The 14,180-nt window shown below is 43.5% G+C and overlaps 1 protein-coding gene across 1 annotated transcript in view; it reads right to left on the bottom strand.

The window, feature by feature from the left end:
* Positions 1-14,180, bottom strand: part of irag2 (inositol 1,4,5-triphosphate receptor associated 2) — a 169,467-nt gene that overhangs the window by 18,550 nt on the left and 136,737 nt on the right. The window contains exons 23-32 of the mRNA XM_043713369.2: positions 13,213-13,259; positions 13,072-13,124; positions 12,840-12,971; positions 12,050-12,147; positions 10,976-11,063; positions 8,039-8,093; positions 7,886-7,913; positions 6,109-6,249; positions 3,122-3,253; positions 2,605-2,752 (exon numbers count right to left, since the gene is read on the bottom strand). Of these exons, the coding sequence (XP_043569304.2) occupies positions 2,605-2,752; positions 3,122-3,253; positions 6,109-6,249; positions 7,886-7,913; positions 8,039-8,093; positions 10,976-11,063; positions 12,050-12,147; positions 12,840-12,971; positions 13,072-13,124; positions 13,213-13,259 (922 nt within the window). The remainder of the gene's footprint in view (positions 1-2,604; positions 2,753-3,121; positions 3,254-6,108; positions 6,250-7,885; positions 7,914-8,038; positions 8,094-10,975; positions 11,064-12,049; positions 12,148-12,839; positions 12,972-13,071; positions 13,125-13,212; positions 13,260-14,180) is intronic.

Raw genomic sequence — 14,180 nt, 5'->3', positions numbered from 1 at the left:
TGTAACATATTAAAACAGATTCTAGAGAGTACCTTCAAGTAAGTAAAAAGAAAGATTAGCAAAAGTAACTGCTATCCATAAGACAGAGGCAAGAGAAATTATGAAATGGAAATGACAGACACACTCACATTTTCCTACTCTGAAGGCAGATGAAACTATACTGGAAAGTGCAGTGATCTAAGTGTCTAATGAAAATGAGGAGCTTAATTTTAATAAGGAGTGGTGCTGGAAAAAAAAAATCAATGGAATGACAGTAAACAAATCTACTGGACACACTGGTCTAAACCCCAGGATTTCAAAAGGAGGTAATTTTTATTGTGCATGTATGACTTTCCATCTCCTCAAAATTGTGTCGCTTTCAGAACAATTCTTGTGGATGGGAAGCTAGCAAACATGGCTATTATTCAAGCAAGCAGCAAAAACAGGGAACTATAGCGTGATTAGTCTCTCATTAGTCTAGGGAACAGACTCGACTTGATAGTCAAAAACTCCACCTATAAATTCTGTGCCTGTGGGCTTCTTTCTATTTCACCTGAAGAAGGAGTAGCGCTCTGAAAGCTTACGATTTCAAATAAGCTGATCTCATGAGGCCTCTGACTTTGTCCACCCCAGTCCAACAGCGGCACCACCACATCAAAGACACTGCGATAGGACATTTTAAAAAAATTCATTGTTGGACAGGGTCAACATGAAAGGGTCACTTAAGATCTATATTTCAAAATCCTTTAGTTCCCACAGTAGATTCACTGAGTTGAGATATTTTGTCCTGAAAAATGTGAGACTTGGTGGTATTTTCAAAAACCATAGACTGGGTCATGCTGGTGGAAGTAAAGTAGAACAAAACAAACTCTGAATACTGGAGCAGATCTGGCAGCATCAGTACTCCAATTTCTTCACAGATTGCATGGAGACAATTAGGGATGGGCAATCAAAACTGACCGAGCCATGCAATGCCCTCATCTTGCGAATTAATTTTTAAAAATCCAGGGAATAATGCTTGCCTGTTTAGAGCCCTCATTTATACTAGTCGCCTCAATGCTGAATTTCTGTCACACAAGATTCCAGCCTACAAATTTTATTTTTAAATATAGAATCCCTACAGTGTGGAAACAAGTCCACACCAACCCTCCAAAGAGCATCCCACCCAGACCCATCCCCTTTACCCTGCATTTCCCATGGCTAATGCACCTCTCAAAACCATTCCCCAGTCCTTGATCCGCTCACCTTCAGGAAGTGATGTTGCAGCTTTATAAAACTTTGGTTAGGCCGCACTTAGAGTATTGCGTTCAATTCTGGTTGCCACATTACAGGAAGGATGTGGAGGCTTTGGAGAGGATGCAGAACAGGTTTACCAGGACGCTGCCTGGATTGGAGGGGATGACCTATAAGGAGAAGCTGGACAAGCTAGGGTTGATTTCTCTGGAGCGGTGGCGGCTGAGGGGAAACCTGATAGAAGTTTATAAAATTATGAGGGGCATAGATAGGGTTGACAGTCAGAATCTCTTTCCCCCAGAGTTGAAATGTCTCATACAAGGGGGCAAAGCATTCACAGGAGATGGGAGGGGCAAGTTTATTTTATTTTTAAAAACACAGTGGTAGGTGTCAGGAACGTTCTGCCAGGATTGGTGGTGGGAGGCAGATATGATAGGGGGGTATAAGGGACTATTCAATAAGCACACAAATAAGGAACGAAGAGATACGGACCATAGAGTCAGATGTACAGCATGGAAACAGACCCTTCAGTCCAAACCGTCCATGCCGACCAGATATCCCAACCTAATCCAGTCCCACCTGCCAGCACCCGGCCCATATCCCTCCAAACCCTTCCTATTCATATACCCATCCAAATGCCTCTTAAAATGTTGCAACTGTACCAGCCTCCACCACTTCCTCTGGCAGCTCATTCCATACACATACCACCCTCTGCGTGAAATAGTTGCCCCTTAGGGATTAGTTATATTTTGTGTCATGTTTGGCAGAACATCATGGGTTGAAGGGCCTGCTCCTATTTTCAATGTTAATATTAATCAACTGCAACTTTCTCTTTTGAGTCCATGGGCATCAGATTCAAAACTCACCCTCGCAGTCTACAAGTGGTTCAATTGTCAAAGGAGGTTAAGCAAGAGAATATCAGAAGTTTTCACAGGGTATATAGGTACTTTGCATTGTCTTCCCTTTCCACAGCTTCACTCTTCACCACCAAACACACACCGACTCTAGTATACTGGGGGACACTCAACATGAAGCTAGGAAAATGTGTATTATTTGATCATGAGAGGGTAGGAATTAGATTCCTTCAGATACAACACTTCCAGCAGGTTGCAGGAGGATTAAGAGTGACAGATGTGGGAAAATTGTGAATGATGTTCCTGCAGTCATAGTGGACGACAATTGAACTACATTCCCAACACTGCCCCATTAAAACAGCACAGACAGAGGGAGAACCTAAGACCTTTCATCTCTGTATGGTGCAGCAGCCCACCTAGCAATTCCTGTCTAAATTATCAAAGGCAGGTGCCTGCCAAACATTGGTCTAACATGGATCTGGAAACAACCTGTTTTAAGAGACTACAACAGCCGACTCCCAAATGTTGTTAACCTTACCTTGGATTTCTCTGAATGAGCTGCTGGCTTTGCCGTTCTGAAGAAGCTGTTTCATTTCTTCCAGTTCCGTGTGCTCCTTTGCGTACATACGCTTCAGATTTTCAACGTACTGAATCATAACTCCAACAGCCTTACTGACCCGAGTCTCCTAAACAGCAACAACATTCAGTGCGCTGGTTACTCCATACTTTCAAAACAAAATGCACACAATCTTAACTTTAACTGGTATCGGACGGAGCAGGGGGAAGCTGTTTATTCCAGAGTGACAGTCGTATTAATTTCTACAAAAAAAACACTGGTATTAACCTGGAAATTGGACTGCAGCATTACAGAGAATGTACCAGTTATTGTCTTCTTTAAAACAAAATCAAAGCAAAAGTGGAACACTGTGGTGTGCGCATATCACACACAGGCATGCAAGTATTGGGAGAAGCTGAATTTTGCGACACTAGCCAGCACCAGGTACCTTTGGCCTTGAATTAGATCACAGACATTAGGACAACCATCTAATGTTCACCTGGTGAATGGCTCCTAACATTTCAGCCTTGCTGGCCATCCGGCTGATCGTCTGCGAGAGCATCGCGAGGCTTCGCTCTAGTTTCTCGAAGGTCTCCAGCAACTGCTGCTCTTCACACAAGGGTTTCACAATCTGACAGGAAAGGAAAAAGAAGAGCATTGGAACAGGCTGTTCAGCCCATCAATTTTACTCCATCATCATTCAATTAGATCACGGCTGATTAACAATTTCAATTGCCATTCCAACGCCAATGCCACATCCCTCTATATCATTAGTTGGTTTCGGTCTTGAATTAAATGGAATTTATTGACATGTGTACTGAGACACAGTGAAAACCTGTGTCTTGCGAGCAATGCAGGCAGATCACAGAGTTAAATAGCATAGATAAGTAAACAATATGTAAAGTGGCAAAAACAAAAAAAACACAGGTACAGGTGAATGTTAAGCGTTTGTGAGTCCATTCAGTATTCTAACAACAGTAGGGTAGAAACTGTTGTGAAACCGGCTGTGTGTGTTCAGGTTTCTGTACCTTCTCCCTGATGGTAGAGGTTGTAAAAAAAACATCGCCAGGGTGGGATGGATCTTCGAGAATGCTGGCGGCCTTTCCTTGACAGCGGGCCTGGTAGATGGATTCTATAGATGGGAGGTTGGCCTTTGTGATGGTCCAGGCCTTGTTCACCATACAGAACACACAGATCAAATCTCTCAGTCCTTTAGGGTTGAGAATTCCAAACATTCACCATCTTCTGAGTGAAGAAATTCCTCACGTTTGCCTTAAACTGCCTGACCCTTATCCTGGGTGATGTGCCTCGGTTCCAGGGAATCATCCGACCCATAGCCACACCGACACACCTTGTAAGAACATTCTAAATTCCAATGAGATCATTTCTCACTCTGAATTGTAGGGAATACAGTTCCAGTTGCCTCAGTCTATCCTCATTAGACAATCCCACTGACCCAGGGATTAATCTATCAGCTATGAATGAATGGTGGAGCAGACTCCATGAGTGGAATGGCCTAACTCCTGTTCCCAGGTCTTCTGGTCCAATCAGCTGCATGCCCTCTACAGCAAGTATATCATCTTTTATTTATTAGATAGATCAAAACTGTACACAATGGTGAGATCTCACCAAGGCTTTATACAACTGCAGCAAGATGTCTCTACTGCTGGACTCCAATCCCTTTGTGAAGGCCAACAAACCATTTGCCTTCCTAATTACGTGCCACACCCACATGCCAGTTTTTAAAGTGACTCATGAACAAGGACTCAGGTTCCTTCAGACACCCATATTCCCCAACCACTTGCCATTTAAGAGACATTCCACCTTTTAGCTTTCTCCCCAATGAGTTACTTCACACAGATATTTACATTATACGCCACCTGCCATGTTTTAGCTCACTCATTTCGCCTGCTAAACCCTCCTGAAGCCATCTTACAACTTACATTCCAAACCAGGATTAGAGTGGTGCTGGAAAAGCAGGTCAGGCAACATCCAAGGAGCAGGAAAAATCGACGTTTCGGACAAAAGCCCTTCATCAGGAATATTTTCGGGTTTCAAGCATCTGCAGTCCTCGTTTTTACCTAGTTACATTCCAAACCAGTTGTGTTCAATCGGCATATCTGAACATATTATAACTGATCCCCAAATCCAGTTCGTTTATAGAGATTACCAATGGCCATGCCAAAAGTACCTATCCTTGTGGTATCCCACCATCCTGCCTTTTGAGAATGATGTGTTTCTTTCTAGTCTCTGCTTTGACTACTAACCAATTCTCCATTTATTCATTTTTTAATTTATTCAGTTTGTGGGATGTGGGCACTGCTGGCTAGGCCAGCATTTACTGCCCATCCCTAGTTGCCCTGAAGGTGGGGTGAGCTGCCTTCTTGAACAGCTGCAGTCCACCTGCTGTGAGTTGACCCACAACGCCCTTAGGGAGGGAATTCCATAGCAGAATATTTCATGCAGTCCCTTGTGCTCTCATTTTATTTACTAATCTAGCATGTGGGACCTTTTCCAGAGCTTTCTACAAATCCAATTGACTCCTTCTGCCAGTTCTCCTTTCTATATGCTGCAAGTCACATCCTCAAAACTCCAAAAGGCTAATGTGTGACTTTCCCTTTCATAAATCCATGCTGACTCTGTTCCATTTTGTCACTGTCTTCTCAATGCTCAACTACCACATCCTTTATCATAGATTGCATTATTTTCTCCTGTTAGAGATGGCAAGTTAATGGACCTCCACTTCTCCATTGATGTCTACATTAGTTTTTTTACTGAATGTAGAAGTTTGAAGATGACCATCAATACACCCAGTCTCTCTCCAGATGTTGCCTTCAACAGCCTAGGATACAGATCCTCTGGTACAGGGGATTGAATCCATGTCTTTTCAATAACTACTGAGTCACGAATGCTAATTTCTTCTAATTCTTCAGTTTCACAAGTCCTGGGAGATTTTCTGTCATCTGTGAAGAATGATGACAAGTAATGGCTTCTCTTCTGTCTTCTCCCTGCTCTGATATATGAACTCTTCTCTCCAGACTTATACTGGGCCCACATTGCCTCAAAACTATTTTGCTGTTTTATCATATCTGAAGATGATGTTATAATCCAGCTGCGTGTTCCTCCCTAGTTAACATTCATTCTGTTTCCCTTTCTATGTTGGGCTATAAATTACTGCCAGTCTTTAGGCTTACCATTCTCCTTCTGAAGGAACAGGGTGAGGCAGGACCTAAAGGTGAGGTGGGAGGGTTAGTGTGTGTATGGAATGAGAGAGGGAGAGACAATTAACAACTCGGGGAAGTCAGCAAACGGCGAAATTTTTCAAGGTCAGTAATGTCCCCGCAATTGTTCAGCACTTAACCCAGTGCAAGGTACAAAACAGAGAGCACCTGCTGGATTAATTCTACCATGGTGCCTGAACAAAACACAGAAACAAAGTCATGGAGCAGCTAATCAAACTCCGGTCACTCTGAGCCCAGTACTGACCTGCAGTGTCTGGTGACATTTCTCAATCTCCTTTTTCAAATTTATTTCAGCTAAATCTCTGGATCGCTCCTCCAGCCGCAATCTCTTCTCGAGAGTAAAGATGTCGCACTTGAAAGCTAACGAAAATCGGAGAAATTCAGCCTGCAAATGAGAGGAAACAGTTACTTGGAATGATAAAGTTATCAGGCCCGTGCCTGTTGAGCTGATGCACATGGGAAAAAGGGGTGATGGGTGTTACTCAATCACCATATTACCTCCCAGCTCCAGACAGCTCTGTCCCACACACCTCTCCCGAAATGGCCACATGTACATTCTGCCTCAGCCCAGGCCTGGAGGAGGGAAGGAGGGAGGGAGGGAATTGGTCCGATCCAGAGTGTTGCACTTTGGACGAGAATTGGAAGCAGAGACCCTTTTTTTGCCTCAAAGCTAAGTGTAAATGATCTGGAGTCACTCTTCGAATTAAAGCAGGAGAGGGTCTCCTGCTGTCTAGGCCAACACACACACACACAGACACACACAACATTGCTGAAGATCCAAACTGGTTATAGAGTCTTAGAAGTGTACAGCACGGAAACAGAGCCTTTGGTCCATCTAGTCTGTGCTGACTAGATATCCTAAATTAATCCAGTCCCATTAGGAGGGCAAAAAGGGGGACGTGAAATAGCTTTGGGAAATAGGGTCAAGGAGAATCCAAAGGGTTTTTACAAATACATAAAAGAGAAAAGAGTAACTAGGGAAAGAATAGGGCACCTCGAAGATCAGCAAGGCCACTTAAGTGTGAAACTTCAGGAAAGGGGAGAGATACTGAATGAGTATTTTGTATCAGCGTTTACTGTGGAGAAGGGTGTGGAAGATATAAAATGTGGGGAAATAAATAGTGATACCTTGAAACATTTCCATATTACAGAGGTGGTTGTGCTGGGTGTCGTAAAACACATGAAAGTGGATAAATCCCCAGGAACTGATCAGGTGTACCCTCGAACTCTGTGGGAGGCTAGGGAAGTGATTGCTGGGCCCCTTGCTGAGATATTCGTATCACCGATAGTCACAGGTGAGGTGCCAGAAGACTGGAGATTGGCTAACGTGGTGCCACTGTTTAAGAAGGGTGGTAAGGACAAGCCAGGGAACTATAGACCAGTGGTCATTATTCCATTGCTGTGTGCATTCAGTATGATCCAATCGAGCCAATAGAGACAGAGCTGTTGATAACATGGAAAATCCTGTGCTATAATCAATCAGTCACCACATTAAAAAGACACTTATTCCCATACTCCTCTAGCTGGCATTCCCTTGACTTTATCCTTGTTTGGTTCAATGATCAGGTGGACAAGGATCTGATAATGTTTGCTACAATTAAACTGGGCCTCCACTTCATTGGGTATGAAAGAACTGGGTAAACTGGGCACTATGTAAATGCAAGTCTTTGAACCCATTTTAATACACAGAAATAGGACAGAAAAGGGTTTTTTGTATTGTTCCTCTTCCAAAAAGATCTAACAATTTTGCTTCACTTGCTCTGCTTCCAATTTCTGGGAGAGTAATTTTCAAATCCTGGAGATTCCAGAAGAACCCCAGACATTTATCAACTCCCCAACTCATGCACCCAAATAATTGGGCCATCTTCCTCTCAACAGACACATAAGAGGAAGGTGCAGAATGAGGGGCGTTACTTGCGGATGTTGAATAGTGAGCTTTACTCTGCACAACAATGAAATTTAGGAACATTTCACAATTGACATTTTACATAAAAAACAAACAACATACAATCCCAACGTACCTCCACGTCCTGTTCGGTATTTGAGATTCTATGGTGAGGGGGGAATAAATGTACAAAGATCTTCAGTTTTTGCATCTTCCAGAACTTCAAAAACACACAGAACAAACAGATGAAATTAAAAAAAGGAGGAGTTGAGACTGTATCACACCTTACCTCCGTAGGTTCAGCAGATCTTGAATTTTATAACCAGATGACTGATAATTTGCTGCTGAGAGACAGACAATGCACGTTACCATCCCACACACAAAAATCTAGCATCAGTAATCAAACCACCAAAGCGAAAGGCTGCTGCTAACTCAATCTTGCCATCTCAGTTATTTATGCCGATAAGATCATTGAAGGCTTGCAATTACCTGCCTGCTTTGTGTATTTTTGGAAGCATAGAAATGGGATGAAGACAATTGTCTGAAGGTGGCTGCAACATGGAAAGGAGCTATTTCAATCAGATCTCAATCTATGCAGGAAGTCACTTTACTATGGGACCAGGCAGTAATGAGTCAGAGAGAGAAAATAACCACAGCCCTGAGGGAAAAGGGCAGATGCTATTTTTTGTAAAAGGAGAATGGCATTAGCATGTGAAGCAAATGTACAGTTTCGGACAGTGAATAAGCCCCCTATTTAATTAGCCCTGCTGAGGAACCTATTCAGAAGGAAAGCTACATTTCCAGGAGTTTGAACAAGAGGTCAGCAACCTGCAACATTAACCTGTTCCTGCTTTCCCCACAGGTGTGACCTGACCTGTGACGTCGTGGATTTACCCACGATCACCAAGGCCTAGGATGTTCTAATGACAACTTATCTAATAACTCTCCGGTTACCACCAATACCCTGCAGAACTCCCTTACAACTGACCAAACAAAGGGGGTGGAGGGTGATAGCGAAGCAGGGTGATTAAAAGCGACTTGGAAGGAAGGTGCATTCACAATTCACTCCCATTTTCACACACAGGCAACAGGCCAGAGACACCTCCCTCAAACTGTTCCATTAGCTCCAATATCTGCCCTATTTAACCAGGGTAATACAACTTGATATTCATTTAGTAAGCAGTGTTCTTGGATACACGTATCCCATTACAGTCAATTATAATTTCTTAAAAATCAGCTTCTAGCATTAGGCAGACATCCAGGTTTCAGAAGGTGGTGGCAGGAGTGTGGAACAGGTACACAAACTCCCATCCTTTCCAATGGCACCTTTAAATGTGGGAAGGGCATGTAATTAGGCTACTTAATGACTATTTGAGAGCCTCATCCTACTGTGCATGGTGTCTTACAGTCGGCGTAGCAATCCTGTATACCTGTAAATGATGGTATTTGACAGGAAGACAAAGGTCTCAGACTCTATCTTCCCCTGGGATCACTTGAAGCATGACACTCTACTGAAAGCATGATCTCATTTATAATCCAATTAGCTTGATGCTATAGGCACAGACACTTATCTGCCAGTGAATGTATTATTTATATGGTAGTTAACTGCCATTAATATCTGTCAGATTCTTCAATACTCAGAAATGCAAGTCTAGTGTGTTGTGTTATGAAAGATAACAAGCCTTGCTGCATCAGGTAAAACACTGTTAGAGGCAAACTTACACCATCAATAGTATTAACCTCCACGTTGATGCCCTTATGCCACAACCTTCCCTCCAAATCCCCGGCCACCATGAACAGTCTGCAGCCTGTGTCACTCACCAATCCAGGGTGTCCCATGGGTATTATCCTGGCAGCTGCTATACCCACGGAGTGACTGTCTATCAAAGAGCAGCAAGCCAGTCGGGGATGTGGAATTTTCACCCTCGGATCATAACAAACAGGAGCAGAAGTAGACCATTCAGCCCATCAACTTTACTCTACCATTGGATGAGATCATAGCCGATCTGATAATCCTCAACTCCACTTTCCAGCCGTTTCCCCCCCGTTACCCTGGATTCCTTTACTGATTAAAAACCTGACTGCCTTAACCTTCAATATACTTAACCACCCAGCCTCAACAGCCCTCGGTGATAAAGAATTTGGAGAAAACATTCTCATCCCGGTCTGAAATGGGTAACCCCTCATCCAGAGAAAGGTTGCCCACCAGCCCTAAACAAAGGGAAACAACCTCTCTGCATCTACCCAATCAAGCCCCCGAAGAATCTTGAATGCTTCAATCAGGTCACCTCTCATTTCAATGAGTACAGGCCCAACCTACTCAACCTCTCCATATAAGACAGTCTGTCCGTACCGGAGTTCAGCCCAGTGAACATTCTTCAGACAGGATATCTTGTCTTAGATAAGGGGACCAAAACTGTGCACAGTATTGCAGGTGTGGTCTGACTAGTGTCTTGGCTAGTTTTAGCAATGCCTCACTGTTATATTTCATTCATACTTTGTAGGCATTCTATGATTCATATGCCAAGTGACAGTGTGGATGATAACATCCTCTCCCTTTAAAAATAATCCCCCTCGCTTTGAACTCCCCCACCCTAGAGGAAAGACTCTTGTCATTCACCTTATCCATGCCCCTCATGATTTTATAAACCTCTAAAAGGTCACCCCTCAACCTCCTACACTCCAGTGAAAAAAGACCCAGTCTATTTTTATATCTCAAACCCTCCATTCCCAGCAACATGCTGTTAAATCTTCTCTGACCCCTTTCCAGTTAAATAACATCCTTTCTAAAACCACTGAACCTAGGTCAATGTGTCATTCAGTTCATTCCATGTGCATAAAGAATGCCTACTTTTGGGTTACAAACCCACAACCATCTTTCAATATCAATCTTTCCATCACTTTTCTTTCACCTCTCTGTGTGACCAAGCTCTTAGTCACCCTCTCGCTAATAGAATCATAGAATCCCTACAGTGTGGAAATAGGCCATTTGGCCTAAAAGATCCACACCGACCCTCTGAGGAGTACCCCACTCAGACCCATTCCCCTACTCTATTACTCTACATTTCCCCTGACTAACACACTTAGCATAAACATCCGTATCAAGCTCTCTCTTTAAAACAGCTTGGGTCTTTAGCGCGTGAACGCAGAAGGCAAATACAAGTCTCTTGTTGAAATCAAAACAGGAAACGCTGGAAACACAATAACAGCTGATTGCAATCCTTACCTTGAACATCACGGTGTGGACTGGGATGGACAGCTTGCAACTCACTTGGGCTTAGTTCCTCTACAGCCACAGAACCTCGAGTAGCTTCCTTGTGAGAGAGGGAGTAGTCGTCAGTGGAGATTACAGTGCTCTACAGTCGCACAGCAAGCAACCCGGATTACCACACGAAAACAAAGTGCTTGCATATAAAAACACAGGCAACCCTCCAGTGCATACCATTGTCAACGCCAATAAGGCATGTGGCTCAGGAGATAACACTGAGGAGGAGGAGAGGGAGTATGCTGGGGGACCAAGGACAGTTGTGTGTTTTCAACATCTAGGGGTTTAGAAAGTTAAGGTGTGAACATTGCAAAAAAAAAATAAAAAGCAAAGTTTTTTTTAGATTAGATTACTTACAGTGTGGAAACAGGCCCTTCGGCCCAACAAGTCCACACTGACCCGCCGAAGCGCACCCACCAAGACCCATTGCCCTACATTTACCCCTGCACCTAACACTACGGGCAATTTAGCATGGCCAATTCACCTGACCTGCACATTTTTGGACTGTGGGAGGAAACCGGAGCATCCGGAGGAAACCCACGCAGACACGGGGAGAATGTGCAAACTCCACACAGTCAGTCACCTGAGGCGGGAATTGAACCTGGGTCTCTGGCGCTGTGAGGCAGCAGTGCTAACCACCGTGCCACCCTGCTCACACTCTTCAAAGCATATGAGGATCTGACTTTTAGTTAGGCAGTGACACAGTTTGTAAAGCTCTTCAACAGACCACTGTATCTGAGAAAATGGAATTGGAAGAGGGGTATAGGGTGTACCCTCCTCAGCCCATACACAGATCAGCAGCATTCCTGTGCTCCTCCTGGCACTATATCTGATGAAAGGCAGCAGGATGTAGATTAATCAAGAGGACCTGGACTGAAGGAAACTTAAAGATCTGGGGAAAGACAAGAACAATTGTACCAATTGCAAAAGAGTGGGAGAAGCAAGCAGGGAAGCAACTTTCAAGAGGAAATTGGACCATATTTGAAAAGAGACATAGCAAGCTCAGTGATCTCTATTCAGACTATATTTTCATACCAAGTTAATTTTTACTTTGCTCCTGGATCCCAGTTCATCGGTCTTGGAAAGCTGGTGTTTGAGGGTGAGCTGACTGCCATCGTGAGGACCTGGGCCATCTGAGAAAATAGAATTTCAGACAATTCTTCACAAACAATCCAAACCCCTCACACAATTCCCTTAACACTTCTTTTTGTAGGGAGAATCCTTGCAAGAAACCTACAGCTCAGTTCAAACAAACTCATGATTTTTATAATTTGCACTTCACATAGTCCAATTGGGCACATTGATATACACAACGTGGCTTTTTAAAAAAATATCACCACCTTCTGTTCAACGCTAAAATACATTATTGAATTCACTGGCTATTAAGCATAAAGTGGCTCACAGGATCAACCCGAGATTCTGCCCTCTGCACTTCACACAATCAATCATCGACACCAAAAACTCCAGCGGGCGAGCTCACAAGTGTAAAGTTCAGAAATGCAACAAATTGCTAGCAGTTTGGAAGACTCATTGTGTCAGACTTGAAACATTTACTCGGTTTCTTTCTCCATAGATGCTGCTAGACCTGCTGAGTTTCTCCACCACTTTGTGCTCTTAATTCAAACTACCACCTATCCCATTTCCCCAGCCTCATAAAGGAATCACAAATAAGGAAACTCTAAGTTATCTCAGTCATAGAAAACAATTTGCAGCAACTATAACTTGAAATCTGTAGTTCAAAACACATTAACAAAAAGCTAATAAACACAAAACATTAATTCTACTTACATAAACTATTATTCCACACAGATAGAGAAGGACTTACCTGCTGTAGTATCTTTAATTTTGCCGTGCATATCAACATTGTTTTCATTAACAGCATCAAGTGTTTTTACAATTTCCTGAAGTTGCAAGCCACTATCGGATCTCCTTATGGAAGTAGATGAAGCACTGGACCCTGTCCGAAGCACAGAAGCAGTAACCCCATGTGAAAGGTGAGCTGACGTCACATGGTTTAAAAGAAACATTCATGACCCAAATGCAAGGGAGCCCCTTACCAGACATTATGGAGATCTCCACTGGGCCAGTACAAGTTAGGTCAGGCTCTTCACTAGAAAATGGTTGAGTTACAAGATTATTTCTGGTGCTAATACAATGCACTGTAAAAACAAAAACATTAGGAAGGAAACAAGTCTCACCTAGGTTGAAGCAGATCATGGCTGTTCACTTTCTTGCCAGCTCCAGCCTATACAGAGTGTTGACACAAAATTTTGAGAAGTTTAATATTCAGTAATCAAAGACCTTTCTCCCATATTGATCATATCCTTTATTGTTTGCTTGGGAGTGGTGAAGTAGTGTAACAGCCCTGTGGTGAACACAACAGCAAGAACTGGCCCCTAAATTCACCACAATCTGTTTCGCCACAACCAAAGCCCGATCTGAAAGTTACAGTTTCACAGAAGGTTGGAGACAAGCAGGATTAAGCAAAAGGAACAGAAGACGACCACACAGCAACTCGAGGCTGATCTACCATTGAATACTATCATGGCTGATCTTCTGCCTCAACTCCAACTTCCTGCCCGCTTGCTGCATTCCCTCACTTCCCCAGGAGGTGACAAATATGTTTCTTAGCCTGAAATATATTCAGTGGTGGACCATCCAAAACCCCCAGAAGTCAACGGTCCGAGTGAACTTACCATCCACATCTCAGTCCTAAACAATGAACCTCCTTATCCTGAGACTGTGTCCCATGTTCTCGATTGGCCAGCCGGGTGGAAACAGCTTCTCCCGCTGTCCAACCCTACCAAATCTTTCCTGTTGAAAGATCTGTCTAATCTCAGAATAAGCCCAAAATGTCCAGCCCTCAATAAAAAAGTACCGTCTCATCACAGGAGCTGATCTAGTCAAACTTCACTGTGGGTTTCCTCTGGGTGCTCCGGTTTCCTCCCACAATCCAAAGATGTGCGGATTAGGTGAATTGGCCATGCTAAACCACCCCATAGGGATGTGTAGGTTAGGTGAAGTAGCTGGTGTAAATGCAGAGTAATAGGGTAGTGGAATGTGTCTGGCTGGGTTACACTTCGGAGGGTCGGTGTGAACTTGTGGAGCCAAATGGCCTGTTTCCACACTGTAGGTATTCTATGATCATTCTAGTCCTCCCTCCAGG

This window comes from Chiloscyllium plagiosum, unplaced genomic scaffold, assembly GCF_037043375.1.
Source record: "Chiloscyllium plagiosum isolate Xiang-an unplaced genomic scaffold, Cpla_swu_hap1 HiC_scaffold_23, whole genome shotgun sequence".
Classification (NCBI taxonomy): Eukaryota; Metazoa; Chordata; class Chondrichthyes; order Orectolobiformes; family Hemiscylliidae; genus Chiloscyllium; species Chiloscyllium plagiosum.
Note: the sequence above shows the minus strand (reverse complement) of the source record. Positions and strands in the feature narration are given on the sequence as shown.